Source organism: Cololabis saira, chromosome 10 (genome assembly GCF_033807715.1).
Source record: "Cololabis saira isolate AMF1-May2022 chromosome 10, fColSai1.1, whole genome shotgun sequence".
Classification (NCBI taxonomy): Eukaryota; Metazoa; Chordata; class Actinopteri; order Beloniformes; family Belonidae; genus Cololabis; species Cololabis saira.
Genome location: NC_084596.1, coordinates 20,997,811 through 21,015,908, shown reverse-complemented (window position 1 = coordinate 21,015,908; position 18,098 = coordinate 20,997,811). Strand labels below are relative to the sequence as shown.

General features: G+C 40.4%; 1 protein-coding gene across 1 annotated transcript; it reads right to left on the bottom strand.

The window, feature by feature from the left end:
- Positions 1-1,006: 1,006 nt before the first annotated feature.
- dpydb (dihydropyrimidine dehydrogenase b) lies at positions 1,007-17,920 on the bottom strand. The gene is made up of 24 exons (XM_061731989.1): positions 17,664-17,920; positions 15,126-15,236; positions 14,075-14,157; positions 13,758-13,845; positions 13,424-13,585; positions 12,320-12,516; positions 12,139-12,220; positions 11,937-12,024; positions 11,568-11,845; positions 11,273-11,483; positions 7,443-7,627; positions 7,028-7,243; positions 6,776-6,940; positions 6,550-6,618; positions 6,368-6,451; positions 6,106-6,226; positions 5,831-5,950; positions 5,257-5,399; positions 4,634-4,688; positions 4,422-4,543; positions 2,369-2,518; positions 2,227-2,289; positions 1,961-2,038; positions 1,007-1,841 (listed from the first exon to the last, which is right to left on the bottom strand). Exons 1-24 carry the CDS (start codon positions 17,694-17,696, stop codon positions 1,677-1,679), a joined length of 3,069 nt encoding a protein of 1,022 aa, XP_061587973.1. The 5' UTR covers positions 17,697-17,920; the 3' UTR covers positions 1,007-1,676.
- Between the last annotated feature and the right edge of the window lie 178 nt (positions 17,921-18,098).

The window sequence follows — 18,098 nt, the reverse complement described above, 5'->3', positions numbered from 1 at the left end:
TTCCCCACCCAGCTCCACACCTGGTTTCCCTCATCAGCAGTTCCCCTCATATACCGGCCCATTTCCACCTTCTAGTTTGCCAGATTGTCGTGTGCTTTTGCCCCGCTTTCCAGCCTTCCTGATTTCTGTCCTGTGCCTGCCTGCCTGTAACCCTGCATGATTCTTGGTTTTATGGATTTTTGCCTGCCCGTTTTGGTTTTGTTTGCCTGATCTGCCTGACTACCCGGTTTGACCCCTGCCTGCCTTTTGACAAAGATTAAAGCCTCTTGGACTCTGATCCTGCCTGGTGTTGTGCATTTGGGTACTCTGTCCTGTCTGAGCCGTGACAATTTCCAGTCTTCTGGTGTTGAGTTTTCGTGAGTCTGTGCGAATTGTAGCCTCAGTTTCCTGATCTTAGCTGACAGGAGTGGTACCCGGTGTGGTCTTTTGCTGCTATAGCCCATCTGGCTCAAGGTTGGACGTGTTGTGCGTTCAGAGATGCTCTTCTGCATACCGGGTGCTTATTTGAGTTACTGTTGCTTTTCTATCAGCTCAAACCAATCTGGCCCTTCTCCTCTGACCTCTGGCATCAACAAGGCATTTGCGCCCACAGAACTGCTCACTGGATATTTTCTGTTTCGGACCATTCTCCCAAACCCTAGAGATGGTTGTGTGTGAAAATCCCAGTAGATCAGCAGTTTCTGAAATACTCAGGCCAGCTCATCTGGCACCATAAAACCATGCCACGTTCAAAGTCACTCAAATCATTTCTTCCCCATTCTGATGCTCGGTTTGAACTGCAACAGAACGTCTTGACCATGTCGACATGGCTAAATGCATTGAGTTGCTGCCATGTGATGATTCGAAATTTGCGTTAATGAGCAGATGGACCACAGTACCTAATACAGTGGCCGGTGAGTGTGTATATATGTGTGTATATATATATGTATAGAATATACACATACATAAATGTACGTATATACATATCAGAATAAAGGGCCATTAAGCATGACTATGTCATAATCTGTATATTTTGCCATTTTATTTGAATAATGTGTGAAATACAAAGTTGCACAGAGTAATAATACATGCAAGTTAACATGGAAAGCGCTGTACTTCAAATTTTCTAAAGGATATTAACGTAAAATAATTACTTTAGAGATATCACAAATATTTTAACATTTTAATTTTAATTAATATTTTTTTCTTTATTGCCTCAGTAAATTTAACAAATAATAGATTTATGTTGGAATATTTTTTCCTTTTGGCTATTGCACACATCTTTTAGAAGTAAAGAGAATCACAAACACAGAAAACGTGATGAGTTGTTTGCGTGTAATCACTACAAGACTCCTGATAGTTTGTGCTTCCGTGTACAAATGGTTTGCAGCATCAGAAAAGCCATATTTATATCACGGACCATGTCAAAATGAATTTTCGTTTACATTAATACATTCATGAAATAGTCAATTTACTGTAAATTTGATTTCATGACAATAATGAAGTAATCACAGCCACATTAAACTGCTTAATCTCAATAAGAGCAATGGTACTATTACTGCTGCAATTAATGCAAATCAATACTTCAGAATGTTTTTCATAAATTAATTTACACCAAACCTCAACCCAAAGAAAATTTTATTGCTGATTTATCCCATATTGAAGATCTGTGGCAAGGATTGTTTCTATGGATCCTTTTAGCAAACAGGACTAATGGGTATGCCCCTATTGGGTGCGTGAGGTGTTTTCCTGAGGACCATCTGGATGCAGTCTATAACTGGACAGACACTCAAGCACAGAGTGCAGCCGGTACACTTGTCCGTCACAAGGGGGAAATGGGTCTCTGGGTCAAACGTTATAGCCTGAGAAACAGTAAGAAAGTCACATTACAGGACAGAAGAACTTGAATATTCATACTAGAAACTGACACAAGGATGGTTGGTGAGGAAACACCACAGATCACAGTGACTGACAGGCATACCTGATATCCAGAGTCGTTGCAGGTCATATAACATTTCCCACAGTTGATACACATGTCTTCATCTATCAGAGCTTCGACCTGAGAATGCAGGGGATGCCAATGAAAATTTATGATTTGCTGCTACTTCTTGCATCTACAGAAACTACATATATTGAATTATTGCAACTAAATCAAAAAATTGTTAAAATGTTCTTTTCAAGTTTTCAAATGTAACTGTATAGTCAACGGAAATAAATTGACCGCAACTGTGAGCAAAGTTTGAGTACCTGCTCCACGTTGTCAAGCTCCTGGTACGCTCCAATGTGCTTTAACGCTCTGGCTATCACATCCTACAACCCAAACAAACATTGGTTGGACAGAACACAACTTAATAGATCATACATAGTTCCAAGTAAGTGTGTGGCAAACCTTGACAGCAGGAACAGGTTTTTTCTGTGTGTTGACTCGGCTGATCTTGGCTTGCTCATCACTGGTTTCACCTGCTTCTCTGAGATGAGTTTTGTACTTTGCGATGGCTTTTGTCTTCTGCTGGAGGTATGGACCAAAACTAGGGAGGCTCTGCACACACACATCAATCATTCAAAGGATATTGTAAACATATATTATAATCATTCCAAAACACGCTAGCTCTGCGATATTTGCAATACCCAATAGTACCTTATGTTCCTAACAGAGGTCTCTGTTCTTAGAGTGCAGGTTTACTCGTAGTTCCTAGATTATCCAAATGTAGATTTGGAGAGCGGGCCTCCTGCTATCAGTGCACCACTTAGCCATTGTGTCTGTGTCTCTCCTTTCTCTGTTCTTCCTTCTCTCTGTCTGTTCCCTCTTTTCCTGCTCTGCCCAGCTGGCCTCCGACAAGAGGGTCCCCCCTTATGATCCAGCTCCTGCTCAAGGTTTCTTCCCTCCTAAAGGGGAGTTTTTTCTTGCCACTCTTTGGCTTAAGGTTTTTCTCCCACCAGGGGAGTTTTTTACCTGCCATTGTTTATGTTATGTTTATGTAATAATTGCTTGGGGGTCATGTTCTGGTCTCTGGAAAGATCCTAGAGACATCTTCTGTTGTAAAAGACACTATACTATGGAGCCAAATCAGGGCCAAAAGTTTTGCTAATTTGAAAATAAAATTTGAACCTGAAATTTTTTTTTTACAGTTTCAGTTTTATTTTTTTCAGTATCAGATCTTTTTTTCAGTTTCAAATCTTTTTATTTCAGTTTCAAATCTTTTTTTCAGTTTCAAATCTTTTTTTTTCAGTTTCACGTCTTTTTTTTTCAGTTTCACTTTTTTTTTTTCAGTTTCACTTCTTTTTTTTTCAGTTACAAATTTTTTTTCAGGTTCAGACTTTTGGCCCGGATCTGGCGTGGGGGGCGTGGTATCAACTGAGAGGGGCGTGGCATCATGAGTGACAGCAGAACAGAGAAGGCGGGGGACCTTCCTCAGTCATGTTGCCTTCAGGAAACGTAGGTTGCAGAAGTTATCAGTAGAAGTATGATTCAACACTGTATATACACCATATTCACGTGATTGGCAGTGGAAAAAACGGATACTAGTGACACATTTCTGTTTAAAAAGCTGTTTTAGACCGTACTTGGTAGTATGTAGAAGTGGGAAATGTCAAACTTTAAAGTGTGGCTGTTGAACTGTAGAGTCTGGCATAGTTTATTGCTTTTATACTGCGATTGGTGCCAAGTACGGTCTAAAACAGCCTTTCAAACAGAAATGTGTCACTAATATCAGTTTTTTCCACTGCCAATCACATGAATATAGTGTATATACAGTGTTGATTCATACTTCTACTGATAACTTCTGCAACCTACGTTTCCTGAAGGCAACATGACTGAGGAAGGTCCCCCGCCTTCTCTGTTCTGCTGTCACTCATGATGCCACGCCCCTCTCAGTTGATGCCACGCCCCCCACGCCAGATCCGGGCCAAAAGTCTGCACCTGAAAAAAAAATTTGTAACTGAAAAAAAAGAAGTGAAACTGAAAAAAAAAGATTTGAAACTGAAAAAAAGATTTGAAACTGAAATAAAAAGATTTGAAACTGAAAAAAAGATCTGATACTGAAAAAAATAAAACTGAAACTGTAAAAAAAAAATTTCAGGTTCAAATTTTATTTTCAAATTAGCAAAACTTTTGGCCCTGATTTGGCTCCATACTATACAGTATAAATGAAATTGAATTGAATTGAATTTAAAATCTGATAAAACATTACGCGATGATCATTTTGTGCTGTCAGTGATATGATTACATCACTTGTAGAAAAGTGCTACGAACATCCTGTTGATTACCAGAGCCCCCTGTACAAGGGGCCCATGTGATTCGAGAGCAGAAGCCTGAGAGCGGGCAGGTAATAAAAGGTTAAGAAAACAGCAGCTTAACCAGCTGGCAAATTAATTTTAATACAGTAAGGAACTGTTAACATTTTAACTCCAATCACAGCATTAATACAATTATGTTGTTGTACCTTCCCGACCAGGTCTCCCAGTTTGGGAATGGGTTTTCCTTTCTGATGTTTCACAGTTGGAGGAGACTGACCATCCCAGTCCTTCAGCTCAAGGCTCTTCAGGTATAGCAAGGACTTCAGACCTGAACACATTCATACATATCAGTAGTAATGATGCAACTTTACAGGCTGGACATGTTATCGTGGTGCAAAAGGTAGAAACATCTACATACCCAGGCAGTAATCATCAATCACTGTGAAGTCCTGGTTCTGAACTGCACTGCACACCTTTTGAAAACAGAAATAATCAAGACTTTTAGGAATGTATAAAACATAAATAAAAAACAAACTGAACAAAGTTTCTCAACAACATAATGATTTCTGTTTCATTCATGATCCATTGTTCAGGACCTGCACATCTACTGGCAGTTTTTACTGTTTGAATATTTTCCTATTTATAATATTCTTAGTATTTATTATTTTTTAATTTTTATTTTATTTGCTCTATATACTTTTCTTTTTTGTTCGGGGCATGCTCTGGGAACAGGGAAACACATTTCGTTCCATGTCATGTCTAACATGTGCTGGAATGACGATAAAAATTCCTTGAATCCTTGAATCCTTTAATCCTTGAAATTAAAAACTGTAAATAATACATTTCACTGTTTTGAGGCTCCACAAACTTGACAGCTGTAGATGCTTTCCTGTAAACCTTATTTTCTGTTCACTGCCAGTCTAAGTGTTTCCCTTCACTAACCTCTTGACTTCATAAATGTTTATCTTGAATGAAGGGTCTATAGCTCACAGACAGAGCATCTACTGCTGACAACAAACATCAACATCAATAGCAATATACCTGTAACACTGAGGCACCAGCATGGAGAAACTGCAGCCCGCTCTCTGCTGAGTCAATCCCTCCGGTGGCCAGAACAGGGAAATTTGGGATTGCCTTAGCGATGGCTGACACGGCTTTTAGCGCGATGGGTCTGATGGCGTTGCCTGTGCACATCATTTTTTATCCATGTTATCCTTTTTACTCAATAGCAAATAGTAGTTGCTTTACAAAGTAAGACGTTTGTGCACAAACTGTTAATTAAAAGCTTGTGTAATATAAAGTTTAAACCCAAACACCAAATAAAAGGTATAGAAATAAAATGACTGGTTTCAAAAGACATTTTTCCTCTGAAATATAATAATTTTCAGTACTTTTTGGGTTTAATTGGCAATTCATCAATCAAATAATAATAATGCAACTAACAGTTTACTTCACATTCTTGAAACAAAATAGGCTTGAAGTGATTTTCTTCCTTTAAGATGGACTTTGGTTTGAGTTTGAGTTGGTTTGAGTTTATAATGCTTCGTTCATCACTGTGCATTCATATCTAGTTGTAATGTATTATATTTTGTGTTTGTGAAGACTGTGCACTTACCTGACACTCCTCCATACGTGGTGCGTCTGCCGGCCCCCACCCCCGGCCAGGGTGCGCCGTCGGCCCTCAGTCCCATCAAACCTGAGACTGTGTTGGTGGCTGTGACTCCATCTGCTCCACCTGAACCCAGAACGACAATGACCTACATGAGGTGTTAACTCATGTCTAGCTGTCATTTAAGCAGCATTTTATATTGCATGTGCTAGTTATTCATTTCATCTGGCATATATACTGTAAAAAGCTACAAAGAAAGAAAAGGGAGGAAGTGTTCTCACCTTCATGGGCAGCTTTGGCGATATCAACAATATTGGTAACATTTGGTGTTAGTTTGGCAAAGAAAGGGATAGAAACGGCTGCACGCACCCACCGGCATATGTTACGCACCAACACGGGGTCCTAATGAACCAGGAAATGCATGTAAGTATTTTGAATTATTTATTAACAAGTGTCAATTGCAGGTGTAGCAAATATGTGCAGAAGCAAAAATGCTGTTAAGATGAAAAAAACAACAAAAACACCCCCAAAACATCTGCATACTTGTCCGCAGGCCAGTCCCATGCCCCTCTCTCCCATCCCATGAGGACATGACAGGTTCAGCTCCAGTGCATCTGCTCCTGAGGCCTAATAACAATTCATTCACTTAGTGGCAAAACAGTAACTATGTTGTTTATATTGTATAAACTTGTATGATTCATGCCTTGAGATGCGGCTTGCCTTACCTCAGCCATCGTGGCCAGCTCTGTCCAGTCTTCTTTGTTGAAGCTACACATTATACTGGAGATCACCACCTGATGACAGAAGGAGGAAACCCTTCATTCAGAACAGCACAACCAGTCTCCATCACCCAATTTGTTTTGACCCCTAAAGTAAAATGAGCTCTAACTATTACTGGCTTTTCTTCCATCCAGCACACATGTTGTGATGGCGGCTGCACATGTAACTTACATTATTGGGGAAGTCTTTCTTCAGCTCAGCAACTGACTGACACCAGTAGGCTGCTGTTTTCTCACTGATGAGCTCAATGTTAAGGAAGGAGCCCTGACCAGGTCCGAACAGATGACCTGAGGTGGTTCCACGCACAATACGAGGAGATACGTTGGTCACCAGATCCTGCAGAGACATATGTATAGCAGTACTTTAACTGAGTGAGTGAGTAGGTGCTCTTGAGATACCTCACACCACTCGTCTGAACAGTACCTTATCCAGTCCAAATGTCTTGGTCAAAGCGAAGCCCCATCCCTGTTCAAAAGCTCTCCTGATCATAGCTGTGCTGGTCGTGGGAGGAGCAGAGGCAAGGCCGAATGGATTTGGAAACTTTATTCCACAAACCTCAACGCTGATGTCCACCTGATCTATAGCACTGTAGAACAACGGCAGCTTCGGGACTGTGTCCACCGTCTGTCCATGCAAAGACTAGAGAAACAATGGTGAGGGGATATTTCAATCACATTATTAATACGAGAGTGTACGGAGTTGAACATATTATTCTCTTGAATCTGACTCAAGGAAAGCATGTTTCTTATTCTCACTGCAGACAAACATGAGAAGACAAACATTGGGGAAAGAAGAAGTTCCTCGAATAAATAAAAAAAAAGATTCTTGCCAGATTTACCTGTATGTATCTGTGAATGTGCCATGAAGCTTGTTTGCCGTCATTCGTTGACTCCACGGTGGTGTTTGCTAAGCCTGCAACATCTCCTCCTGCGAACACCCAGGCTTCACTGGTCTGCATGGTCTCTGTGTTGAGTTCTGGGGTTCCCCAGCGCGTGAGCTTCACTGGAGCCATGGCTTCAGTCACTGCACAAACACAAAAACAACACATGGATAAGGTTCACCTGTAAATGCCGTCATGTTACATCAACATTTAAAAAAAAATTAAAAATGAGATGAAAATGCAGGGGAGCTGTGGGATAAAGCTATCCGTAGCATACGATCTAGCACGCCTTGCGCTAGATTTGAACTTATTCAATTTAAGGTGCTGCATAGAGCCCACCTATCAAAATCCCGATTATCGGAAATATATCCGAATGTTGCAGACCTATGCGACAGATGCCAGGGTTCTCCATGCAATTTAAGTCATATGTTTTTCTCCTGTCCTAGGTTACAGAAATTTTGGAGTGATTATTCTGTGATCATGTCTAAAGTTCTGGGTAAAAAAGTTGTTATGGCCCCTCTCTTAGCAATATTCGGACTCACTGTTGACTCCTCACATATCAGCCCCACACAGTCAGAAGTATTGGCTTTCACATCCCTTTTAGCAAGACGTCGTATCTTACTTTTATGGAAATCCCCCAAGTCCCCGTCTATTTCTATTTGGCTTAGTGATGTTAGGTTTTTTCTTAAATTGGAGAAGGTGAGATACTCTGTAAAAGGCAACGCAGCTAAATTCGTTCGCAAATGGCAATCTTTCATAGACCACTTTACCGCGTTGAAGACTGTACCCACCGACTGACCCCCCCCCCCTCCCTTAATTTTCTTTTCATCTCCTTAATTTGTTTTTTTTATGTTTTATTTATTTCCAGTTAATGGGATATCACTTATGGGCATCTACATTCACCACTGCATTTGTTTTTTGTATGCATTTTTGCTCATACATTACTTTCCTCCTTTGATCATTTCTTGCTCATCTGTTTATTTATTATTTAACGCTACAGAGACTCTGTTCCTTAGTTAGGTTTTGTGTGTTTTAAAAAAAAAAAAAAAAAAAAGGAGACAATGTATAATGCGTGTGTTTGACTACAGATTTCCATGTTTTCATTATATGTTGTTTCCTATAAAAAGATCAATAAAAAAAAAAAAAAAAAAAAAATGAGATGAAAATGTAGCTTTGCTGTTTAATGACACAGATTGATAGTATGCACTCTTGGGGCCCGATTTACTAAGATCCTAAATAAAGAGTACTAAATTGCGTGTGCACTGAAAAAGTTTGCGCGTGCTGTTGTTGTGTGGTTTGCGGGTGATCAACTAAGATTGCGTGTGCAATTGATAACAGGTGCAAACAGCAGTATTTAAATGAGGTGTTGCGTGGTTTGCGAGCGCAAAATCTGCGCCATGGAGAGTGGATGGAAAGCACAGTCAAGTCACAAGCGCAAAATGAAATTGAACAAGTTGGAGTTAGAGATATTAGTGGAAGAGGCAAATAAACACATTAAACTACAGCAAATACATTTAAACATTACCAAAAGAAACGCAATATCGGAGAAAACCTGCGATGGTTTTGCAGTTGGTAACACAAAAAACGGAAAAACGTCTGGTTTTTCATATTTCAATTTTAGGCACAGATCAAAAATACGAAATAGAAAAACGGGCCACAGGACTGAATTTGATTTTAATATTTAATTGGTCGGGTTTGCGTGACCCCGCGGTGCTCGGCATGATCTGAGGAGAAAAAGACATCAGACACAGAGCTGGAGAGCGCTTTGATTCATCTATTTATGAGTTAAGTTTTTATTCAGATGTCCACAGTATATTGCAAATATTATATATTATATAGCAAACACTGACAGTAAATGTGTGACAGACGGGATCATCATATGGCAAGAAGAGAAGAGAAGTGTTCAGAACAGCACAGAGCGCACACTAAAGGCTGATTTATGGTTCCGCGTCACACCAACGCAGAACCGACGGCGTAGGCTACGCGGCGACGCACACCCCACCGCGACCCTATACGCCGTCGGCTACGCCGTCGATTTAACGCAGAACCATAATTCAGGCGAAGCTGCAGTCTCTGCGCTGATCCTGACACAGCGGGTCGGAGCGGATTTGGTCATGATGTTTAACCTGTGTTTTGTGATTAATAAGCACGGGTTTTAATTAAATGTAATTTACGAAGGATGATTTCACGTTCAATAAGATAAGTAATCAATAAAATACAAAGTTTTGGCACAAAGGCTTGGCCTGCTTGTGGGCGAGTGGAGGGGGGCACATTAAAAGAAGGTGGCAAGATATAAGGCGGAGAACTAAAGAAAAAGTGGCCTTTAATAAAACTTGTGCAACCGTTTTTAAAATAGCATGCAGCAGAATAAAGACTCTCTCTGCGTATTCTTTGATTTTGGATGTCGCCTCCTGCCACAATAACAGCAGCAGCAGAATAGCACCTTCCTTTCGAACGTATTAAATACAGACGCAATCACAATACGCGCAATTACTTTCAGGCTTGGTAAATCTCATTGCGCGTGGTAAATGGAGCAATTTGCATCTTCCCCTCCCAGTATTTAGGATTTCTGCGCGGGTACGCCCCATATTGATTATTCATCAGGGCAAAAGTACTAACTGAATTGCGTGTGCAATTTTGCGCATTTCAGAGACGCAATCCTCTTTGCACGCTGTTAGTAGATCAGCTGGCACTTTGGTTTGCGGGTGCTGTCAAGTTTGCACAGGTTTTAACACACGCAAACCTTTAGTAAATCGGGCCCTTGGACTTCTTCTGTCAGCACAGAGGTGTAGGTAGATATCTGTCAGAGAGTTTCTAGGGTTACCGGACTAAAACTACCACAAAAAGTTGCGGAAACACTCTCTGCCTCTGACAAACCTTGCCTTCTGTGATTTGCAAGTAAAATAGGTAACACATGCCAAGAACAAAATACAAAACAACACATTTGGTAGCCAACTTCTGGCTGCTGCAGCCAGGCACACAAGGAGCATCTAAGTCAGGAGGAGATGCACGCAAACAAAATTATTCAATTTAATACAAGTAACTGAGGAAGAGTAATGCATTCACTTTAAAAATGAAAAAAATGAAAAAAAGATGTTTCTGAACAACGCAGGCTTGGTTTCATCAGATTGAACAGGAGCAAACATGTCTCGAGTAACTGTAGTTTAATCCAGCCTTTACTTTGTTTTGGGGGAATCATTTATTTGACAAAAACAAGCAAAAAAAAATCATCTTTAAAAGAAAATGATTTCATAAACGTAGAAAAACAACTTTTTTTATTTTCATATGCTTCCCTCAGAAACTAACTAGGTACTGATTTTGAAAGCGCCTAGAGACAACTTCTGCTGTAATAGACACTATATAAATAAAATTGAATTTAATTGAATTTTAGTAGGTTAGTCACACATATCACTAGTCTGGTTTCCCGTGGACACGAGTGGAGGAGTCTGTATGTGCTTCCCAACTGCAGCTCAGGTCACAGTCTGGTAAAAGTAATCCTTGTTAAGTTTTATCACTGTGTCAGCATTTGTTGCAGATCATATTAATCACATTGATTTTTACTTGGTAAACCTTCCTCAAGGACAGAAAAAAAAAAAAAATAATAATGCTCAGAAAGGGCAGGAAACAGAGTTTTAAAATGTAGGGTACATCTTAACAGACATCTTTAAAAAAGTAAAAACAGATACAGATACAACATATCAAAATGTGAAATGGTACAAGTTTGATTCAGTTTTGAACTTTTAAGGATTTGTCTGTCTCAGCATTACTCAGCTAATATCCTCCCTTACCTTGTGGATCGCTCAGCATGGACCCAAAAGCGCTGATGATGTAATCAGCTTTCAACCTCACAATCTGGTCCTCATCTTCCAGCCAGTCGCCCTCCTCGGTTTGCTCGGTGCGGCAGAACTGCAGCCCAGCAACCCGTCCGTTCTTCATGATCACCTCACGAGGAGAGAGGAAGGGCAGGAACTCGCACTGCTCCTCTTTGGCCAACTCCATCTGACCGTAAAGGAGCAACCACATGCATTTGTTTATCTAATTATGTACTACACGTGTTTACCTGTGCGACCCAGCCAATCATACCTCCTCAGGGACCGCTCTGATGTTGTTGAATCCCTTCCTGAAGCAGACGTACACCCTCTTGGCGCCGCAGCGGAGAGCTGACGTAGCGCAGTCGAACGCGGTGTCACCGGCCCCCAAAACTATCACGACCCCCTTTAACTCTGGCAGAGAAGAGCGGCACTGGCACATGCCTTTCTTGCTGGCAGAGGCCACCAAAGGCAGGAAATCTTTAGAGGTGAAGAAGCCTTGATCCTCCGTTAAACTCTGGAAGATCTTAGCTCTGTTGGCCTGAGGGAGACCTGGAGTAACACACACACACACATACACACCATTACAGATGGATTCAAAGCTGGGACGATAAACTGGATCAGACTGACAGGTGAAACTCACCAATCCCGATGAAGACAGCCTGATATCCCTCCTTCTTCAGGGAGGTCAGAGTCATCCCATTAACACCTAAACCTTTCTCACAGACCACCTGGAGACACAACAGCAAATACAGACATGTTAAAGTTTCAACAACATCTGCAACAAGGATAACATTATTATAACAAAACCTTCAAAAAGTGCCCTGAGGTCCCAGGACTAATACCTTGACTCCCATATCCTTCATTAAATCCATTTCAAACTGGATGACCTCATAAGGAAGACGAAACTGAGGGATTTCTGAAGTGCTGCGTTGGAAGAACATTTACATGTGAATGATGCAGCGTTGTTGTATTTCGGTATTGTTGTTTTTGACAGTGCCGTGTCGCTCTTGGATGTTACGATACCTCAGCCCTCCAGTGTACTTCTGCTTCTCAAATATGGTGATGTTGTCATATCCAAGTCGGGCCAGAAAAGAAGCACAGCTGATCGATGCTGGACCACAGCCAATCAGAGCGATAGGCTTGTGGTAAGACTCTGGCATTTTATTGGCTGGTGGGAGTTCAGGATTCCTGACTTGAGGGATGCCCATTTTACTAAACACCTGTGAAGAAACACAAACGTATGGAAATGTGATTTTGAAGCCTTCCATTCAAAATCTGCAGGACCCATCTTCAGGTGAAGACTTCTGGTGTGGTTTAACCCAGAAAAACAAAACCCTAGATTACATTTTAAAAGAATAATGTTGGTGTGAAACTATATTTAACCATTTCTCCTTTTTTCCATACTCCATCTCTTAACCATGTGCAATAAAATTCAGATGTTTGTGTAATCGCGCGAATGGGAGGAGGAACTGGGTATGCAGATTGGGAGGGGGGCCTGGGCAAGATTTAATCATGTTCTGTCAATGTGAAGCATCAGCTGATTCAAGTGTTTCACACGCTCCGCTATTCCAAAACTAAATTGCATAGAATATTTCCCTCCATCTCTTCAAAATGTGTAAATCTGTGATGGTTCTCTGTCCCATCTATTCTGGACATGCCATAATTGATTGTTACCTGATTGCTGCTATGAGTAAATTATCACTTCAGATATCAGGAGCTGAGGATTATCGTGCTTTTTAGAATTAGAACTAGAATTTGAATTAGAAATAGAACTAGAATCAGAACTAGAATTAGAACTAGAATTAGAATTAGAATTGTAACAGTACAATGAAATTGGTAATACAAACCCTTAAAGTGCAGAATAAAAAGACCTATTTAAAACAATTTAAACCACACACACCGTAGCAGTTTAAGGAGACAAAACAAAAAAACAGTAGATTGCAGAGACCCTGAGCAAAGAGAGGCACATACTCATCCATTGAAATTCAGCAGCACATTTGGTCATTACTATAACACAGATGGAGATTTATAGATAAAAGTTTTTGCGGTCTTAAGCACTGTTATAGCCTTTGGGTGAAAACAGTTTTTAAGTCTGTTAGTCTGTTTTGGGGGAACCGGCAATTTTACCTCAACAGCAAACTGCTGCAGCCCTCCGATGTTGATGGGTCCTTCCTCAGAAGCGTACAGATTGCAGCCCCCGACACACAGCTCTGATGTGGGACAAACCATCCCACAGGTCAAACCCAGAGGGTTGTCAGACAGGATGGCCCGTGCTGCCCCGTAGTAGTTCTGTTATTTGCAGAAACACGCACACATCCACGTATGAAAGGACCCACAACCATTTTCTATAAATAGTTACATTTTTCGTCTTCGCTATTTTTATTTCATTTTCTCATCTTCATAATCTCACATCAGAATAAAACTCTAGTAATATTGTTGAGACATGTGTTCGTCGCTGTACCTTGTTGGAGATACTTGTAATGAAGGATTTGATGTCCAGGTTGGTTGGACAGCTCTTTTGACAAGGAGCGTCCGCACACTTCAGACATCTAAACAGAGATTGGGCCAGACAGAAGTATGACTATGCACTGACAAAATGAAATAGAAATGTAGGTATAACATCTACGTATCATATGTTTTTAAGGTTGCAGTCAAGGAAATTTAGAGAAGTTTGTAAGTACTATCACTGCTGTTTCAGAACCATGAAAGTGTTTGTTGTGTTTGCAGAAAGCATTTTGTGGTATATTGAAGAAAAAAAGAAAGTGATTCAGTTTTTGCCTTAGTGCTTCTCTGAGAGCTCCTCTTTCACTCAGCGTTGTGTGCTTGATATCGTCAAAGTTGTTCTCAAGCTTAATGCAAGACTGAAAGAGAAGAGAACAAAAAAAGCTAAAGGAGATAAGTGGCTCAATTACAGAGGTGCACCTAGGGATGGGAATCGAGAATCGGTTCTTGTTCAGAACCGGTTCCCAGTGTTTCAATTCCTTGGAATTGTTTGCAAGTTTTGCAAACGATTCCCTTTTCGATTCCAATGGCACGAATGACATCATCACAGAGCAATCAACAGTAACAGGGTAACTTGCAGTACTTGCCAAGTAAATATTTTGTCAAAGGGAGGAAATACTACCAACATGCAAAAAAATTTGCGCAAACAATAACAATCAATGAATGTTGCGTTTTCAATCTGCTCCGGACCAACGTCAGTTATTCTCAACCCAGCAGCAGCAGCAACGTTAGCATGTCCCTGGCTAATAATACAGCATGTAACCAGTACTCGAGTTGTAAAAAAAAATCAGATGATTAGATTTTCACTTGAAATAAGTATAAAAATCTGCCAGTGGAACAAGATGTTTTTGCTTGTAATAAGAAGATAAATCCCACTGGCAGATTTTCCTACTTATTTCAAGTGAAAATGTACGTGAAACAGGTGAAAATTGTCAAATAAGTTATTTTTCTGGTGTTATTTTTCTGGTGATGAATCTAAATGTTGAAATAGCAGTAATACCACATTCATTGATGAAATGACATAAGGGATGGAAAGGAGGGATGGCAGTTTTACTGGGGGGATGATTTTTACCTTTTTTATTTCAGGGGGGACGCCATCCCCCCTCATCCCCCCTCAACTCCAGTACTGCATGTAACTAATAAACTAACGCACACTGCCTATCATATTAGTGCCATTTGCCTCATTGTTGTCCTTTTTTACAAATGAGAATCGATAAGGGAATCGATAAAGAACCGAATCGTTAAGCAGAATCGAAAACATAAAAATCTTATCAATTCCCATCCCTAGGTGCACCTTCATTCAAGGCTCATTGAGTGTTTTTCTTACATCACAGTTCCTTTCTGGGTTTCTTTTCCAGTGCTTCTTTTCATTCTTCTTACTTGCTGTGGAAAAAGGCTGAGCGTGACTCTTCACCCGAGGATTGAGAGCCAGGATGCTCTGAAGAGAAAACCACATTGTGTTAGTTTAACGCTGAGGTGAAAAGTCTAGATATTCCAGATGACTACACTTTGCCCGAGCTTAGAGATCATTCCTACTAATACGTAAACAGCGCTCCTGCTCAAAAAAGAGGACCAAATAGTATAAGCCTTTACTTTTTTCACCACAGGAAAGAGTGTGTTGTAAAAGAATGACCTCTGTCTCCATTTTTTAATCCCTTTTCTTTGTTCATTTTAATATCAGTTTTTTTTTTGCAATGATAATTAACAAGAGATAGAGGATAAGTGACTGGGATTTTCAGATTCAACTTTCACAGTAAGATAATTAAAACTGTAGTACGCATTATTTCTATGGCCATTAATCAATAAACACGGAACAAAGAACCTGTGGAACTTTGTTCTGTGAAGTCTGAAGTTTAGTGACAGAGTTCAAGATAAGATAATGACGAGCTGCTGGTCGATGTGTGGACATTATGTGCCCCAGTGCATTGATGCAAATCACTAATAATGACATTAATTAAAAATAAAAATACTATTTTGTCCAGATAGGAGTTCTAAAGTCATGAAATAATTTAAACCCTACCATGAAATGATCAAGCTTCTATAACTGAAAGTTAAGTCTATGTATCTCAGATTTAAATGTGATTTACTCATGTCCTACTGGCCAAATTAGAGGTCTACCAATCCTACAAACGAGCGACACGACTCAGTTGTCAATAATTTGATTTAAAATTACTAGTTAAAAGCAAAACACGATTGTGTAAGTCTCAATCGGACTAATTCATGAACATAACATTCAGGATTTTTTTTTTAAAGCAGATTTTCATGGGCTTGTTTCCTGCGGCCTACACGTGAACACCTGAGTCCCCCCTGGCCCCCTGCCACTTATCTACAGCCTGTACATAAAACACGTGGCTTGTTGCGTAAGGCCATAAGACCGCTGTAATTCACTTTTTGGTGTTTCATTCTTTTAATCTATCCTGCTACCACATGCTCTTTAATGCTGTAAGGAGCTTAACATTATCAAAAGGTGATTACAGCATGTGTGAACACCATCTTCAACATCACAGCCAATTCTACTGGCCTTTAGTTACTCTTAGAAATATCTATTTATGTTAAAAGTTATTCATTGTGCAAAATTCTTATTCTATTCGCTGTGGTCGTTGGTGGGGGTCAATGTTTAGGCTACTATCCAACATGCTGCATGCCCCAGTCATGTCCTCTCAGGACCCCTCAGCTGTCTTCATGCATCAGCAAACCTCTGGAGCAGCGTGTCCTCAGTGGGACATACTGTAGATGGATCAAGTTCCACAGGAACTTGCATACTTTATTTTTCTCATATTTTTGCTGAGAAGTATCAGAGAATTATATGCATGAATTATGGATAACGCATTGGTGTTCATATCAATATACGGTAATATTGGCATCACTGGTGTTCAGGGTTAAAGTGCTGAATGATATACCACAATGTATATGGTGAAGACAGACTGGCACTGAACACAACCAAATCAGCAAAAACTGGCCAATCTGGACTTTCCTATGCAGACATTAGAGATCTTTCTTCTTTCTTGGAAATCCCTCACTCATGGGTGCAGATCCCGGGGGGACGGGGGGGACATGTCCCCCCCAATTTCTGAAAAACATGAATTGTTCCCCCCAATATAAATACCCTAAATTATTCAAAATTGAACAAATGTATTTTCAGACTTAAAGGTTGAATATGTAGAATATTTATTAAAAATATATTTCTAAAAAAATAATACATCCACGGTGCGTTTTGAGGTGTGCAGAATGAAAGCAATGGGTCCTTTTTTTTTTTTTTTTAGAACTGTTTACCACCATAACTGTGTTAAGTTAAGTAAGCAGTGACACACACTGTTGGCTGTTTAGGACAAATAAACAAGAAAGGTAAGCACAATAAATGATTCCCTGTGCAGTATTTTTTGGCGAGCCTTTAGCAATTTATGGCATGGTATGAGTTGCATATTGGCAAAAAAATAAAAATCAAAATCACGTTGGTGTCCCCCCCAATCCTGACATCGGATCTGCACCCCTGCCCTCACTGGACACTGAAAACATTACAACTGCTTTCACAAGCTGAAAAGTGTCCTTGTAATGAAAAACTAAAGAATGAAGCTGTTAAATTTCCCCTTTCAATGCTAATCCTTCAAGTCCTCTTAAAATTGGTGCGCGTCCGCAAGCAGCCGCACTTTCCTTGTGCGCGTGTTCAGCTCGTGAACTAAAGGCAGATTTATGGTGCCGCGTTACACCAACGCGTTTTAAAAACGTGTCTACAAGTTCATTTAGTTATAACAATAAAACCCAACAGCAGAAGATATTCATGATTTGCAATGTTATATTTGCTCGTTCACGAAAAACCATAATGGAAAATTCTCCTCCATGAGCTGAACAATGTGAAACAATTTACCTCAATATCCGGGAGATCTTTACTCAACATCATGTTTCTGTCCAGCTCCAGGAATGAAAAATATCATAAAAATGAAAATAAAAATGTTAAAAATGTGCAGATTTCAGAGAGAGCCTGAGTTATCCGGAGTGGACGCGTCCGAAGCTCTGTTCGGGACAGCCTCGCCTCCTGATCAATGACCACGTCTTTCCTGACAGATGTGTAACTGGTGGAGGTGAACCTGCACACGGGCCGTTATCTCTCTGGGGGTCAACGATCAGGAGAGCTCCGGATCTGCTCCTGAACTCTGGACAAGTGCGCTGGGGTGTGTGTGTGTGTGTGTGTGTGTGTGTGTGTGTGTGTGGGTGTGTGTGTGTGTCCGCGTGCACCCGCTGATCTTGACTTGAACTGTTTTCCTTCCTTTTCTCCTCTTGCGTGTGACAAAACATCAAAACA

What these genes read in the sequence shown, in the direction of transcription:
- dpydb (XM_061731989.1), bottom strand. Translation starts at nt 17,696, where the DNA reads ATGATGTTGAGTAAAGATCTCCCGGATATTGAG. An exon ending in TCAGAGCGGTCCCTGAGGAG is followed by an intron (nt 11,484 to 11,567) that starts GTATGATTGGCT and finishes CTTTACGGTCAG; the next exon opens with ATGGAGTTGGCCAAAGAGGA. An exon ending in TGGGAGACCTGGTCGGGAAG is followed by an intron (nt 2,519 to 4,421) that starts GTACAACAACAT and finishes GTGTGTGTGCAG; the next exon opens with AGCCTCCCTAGTTTTGGTCC.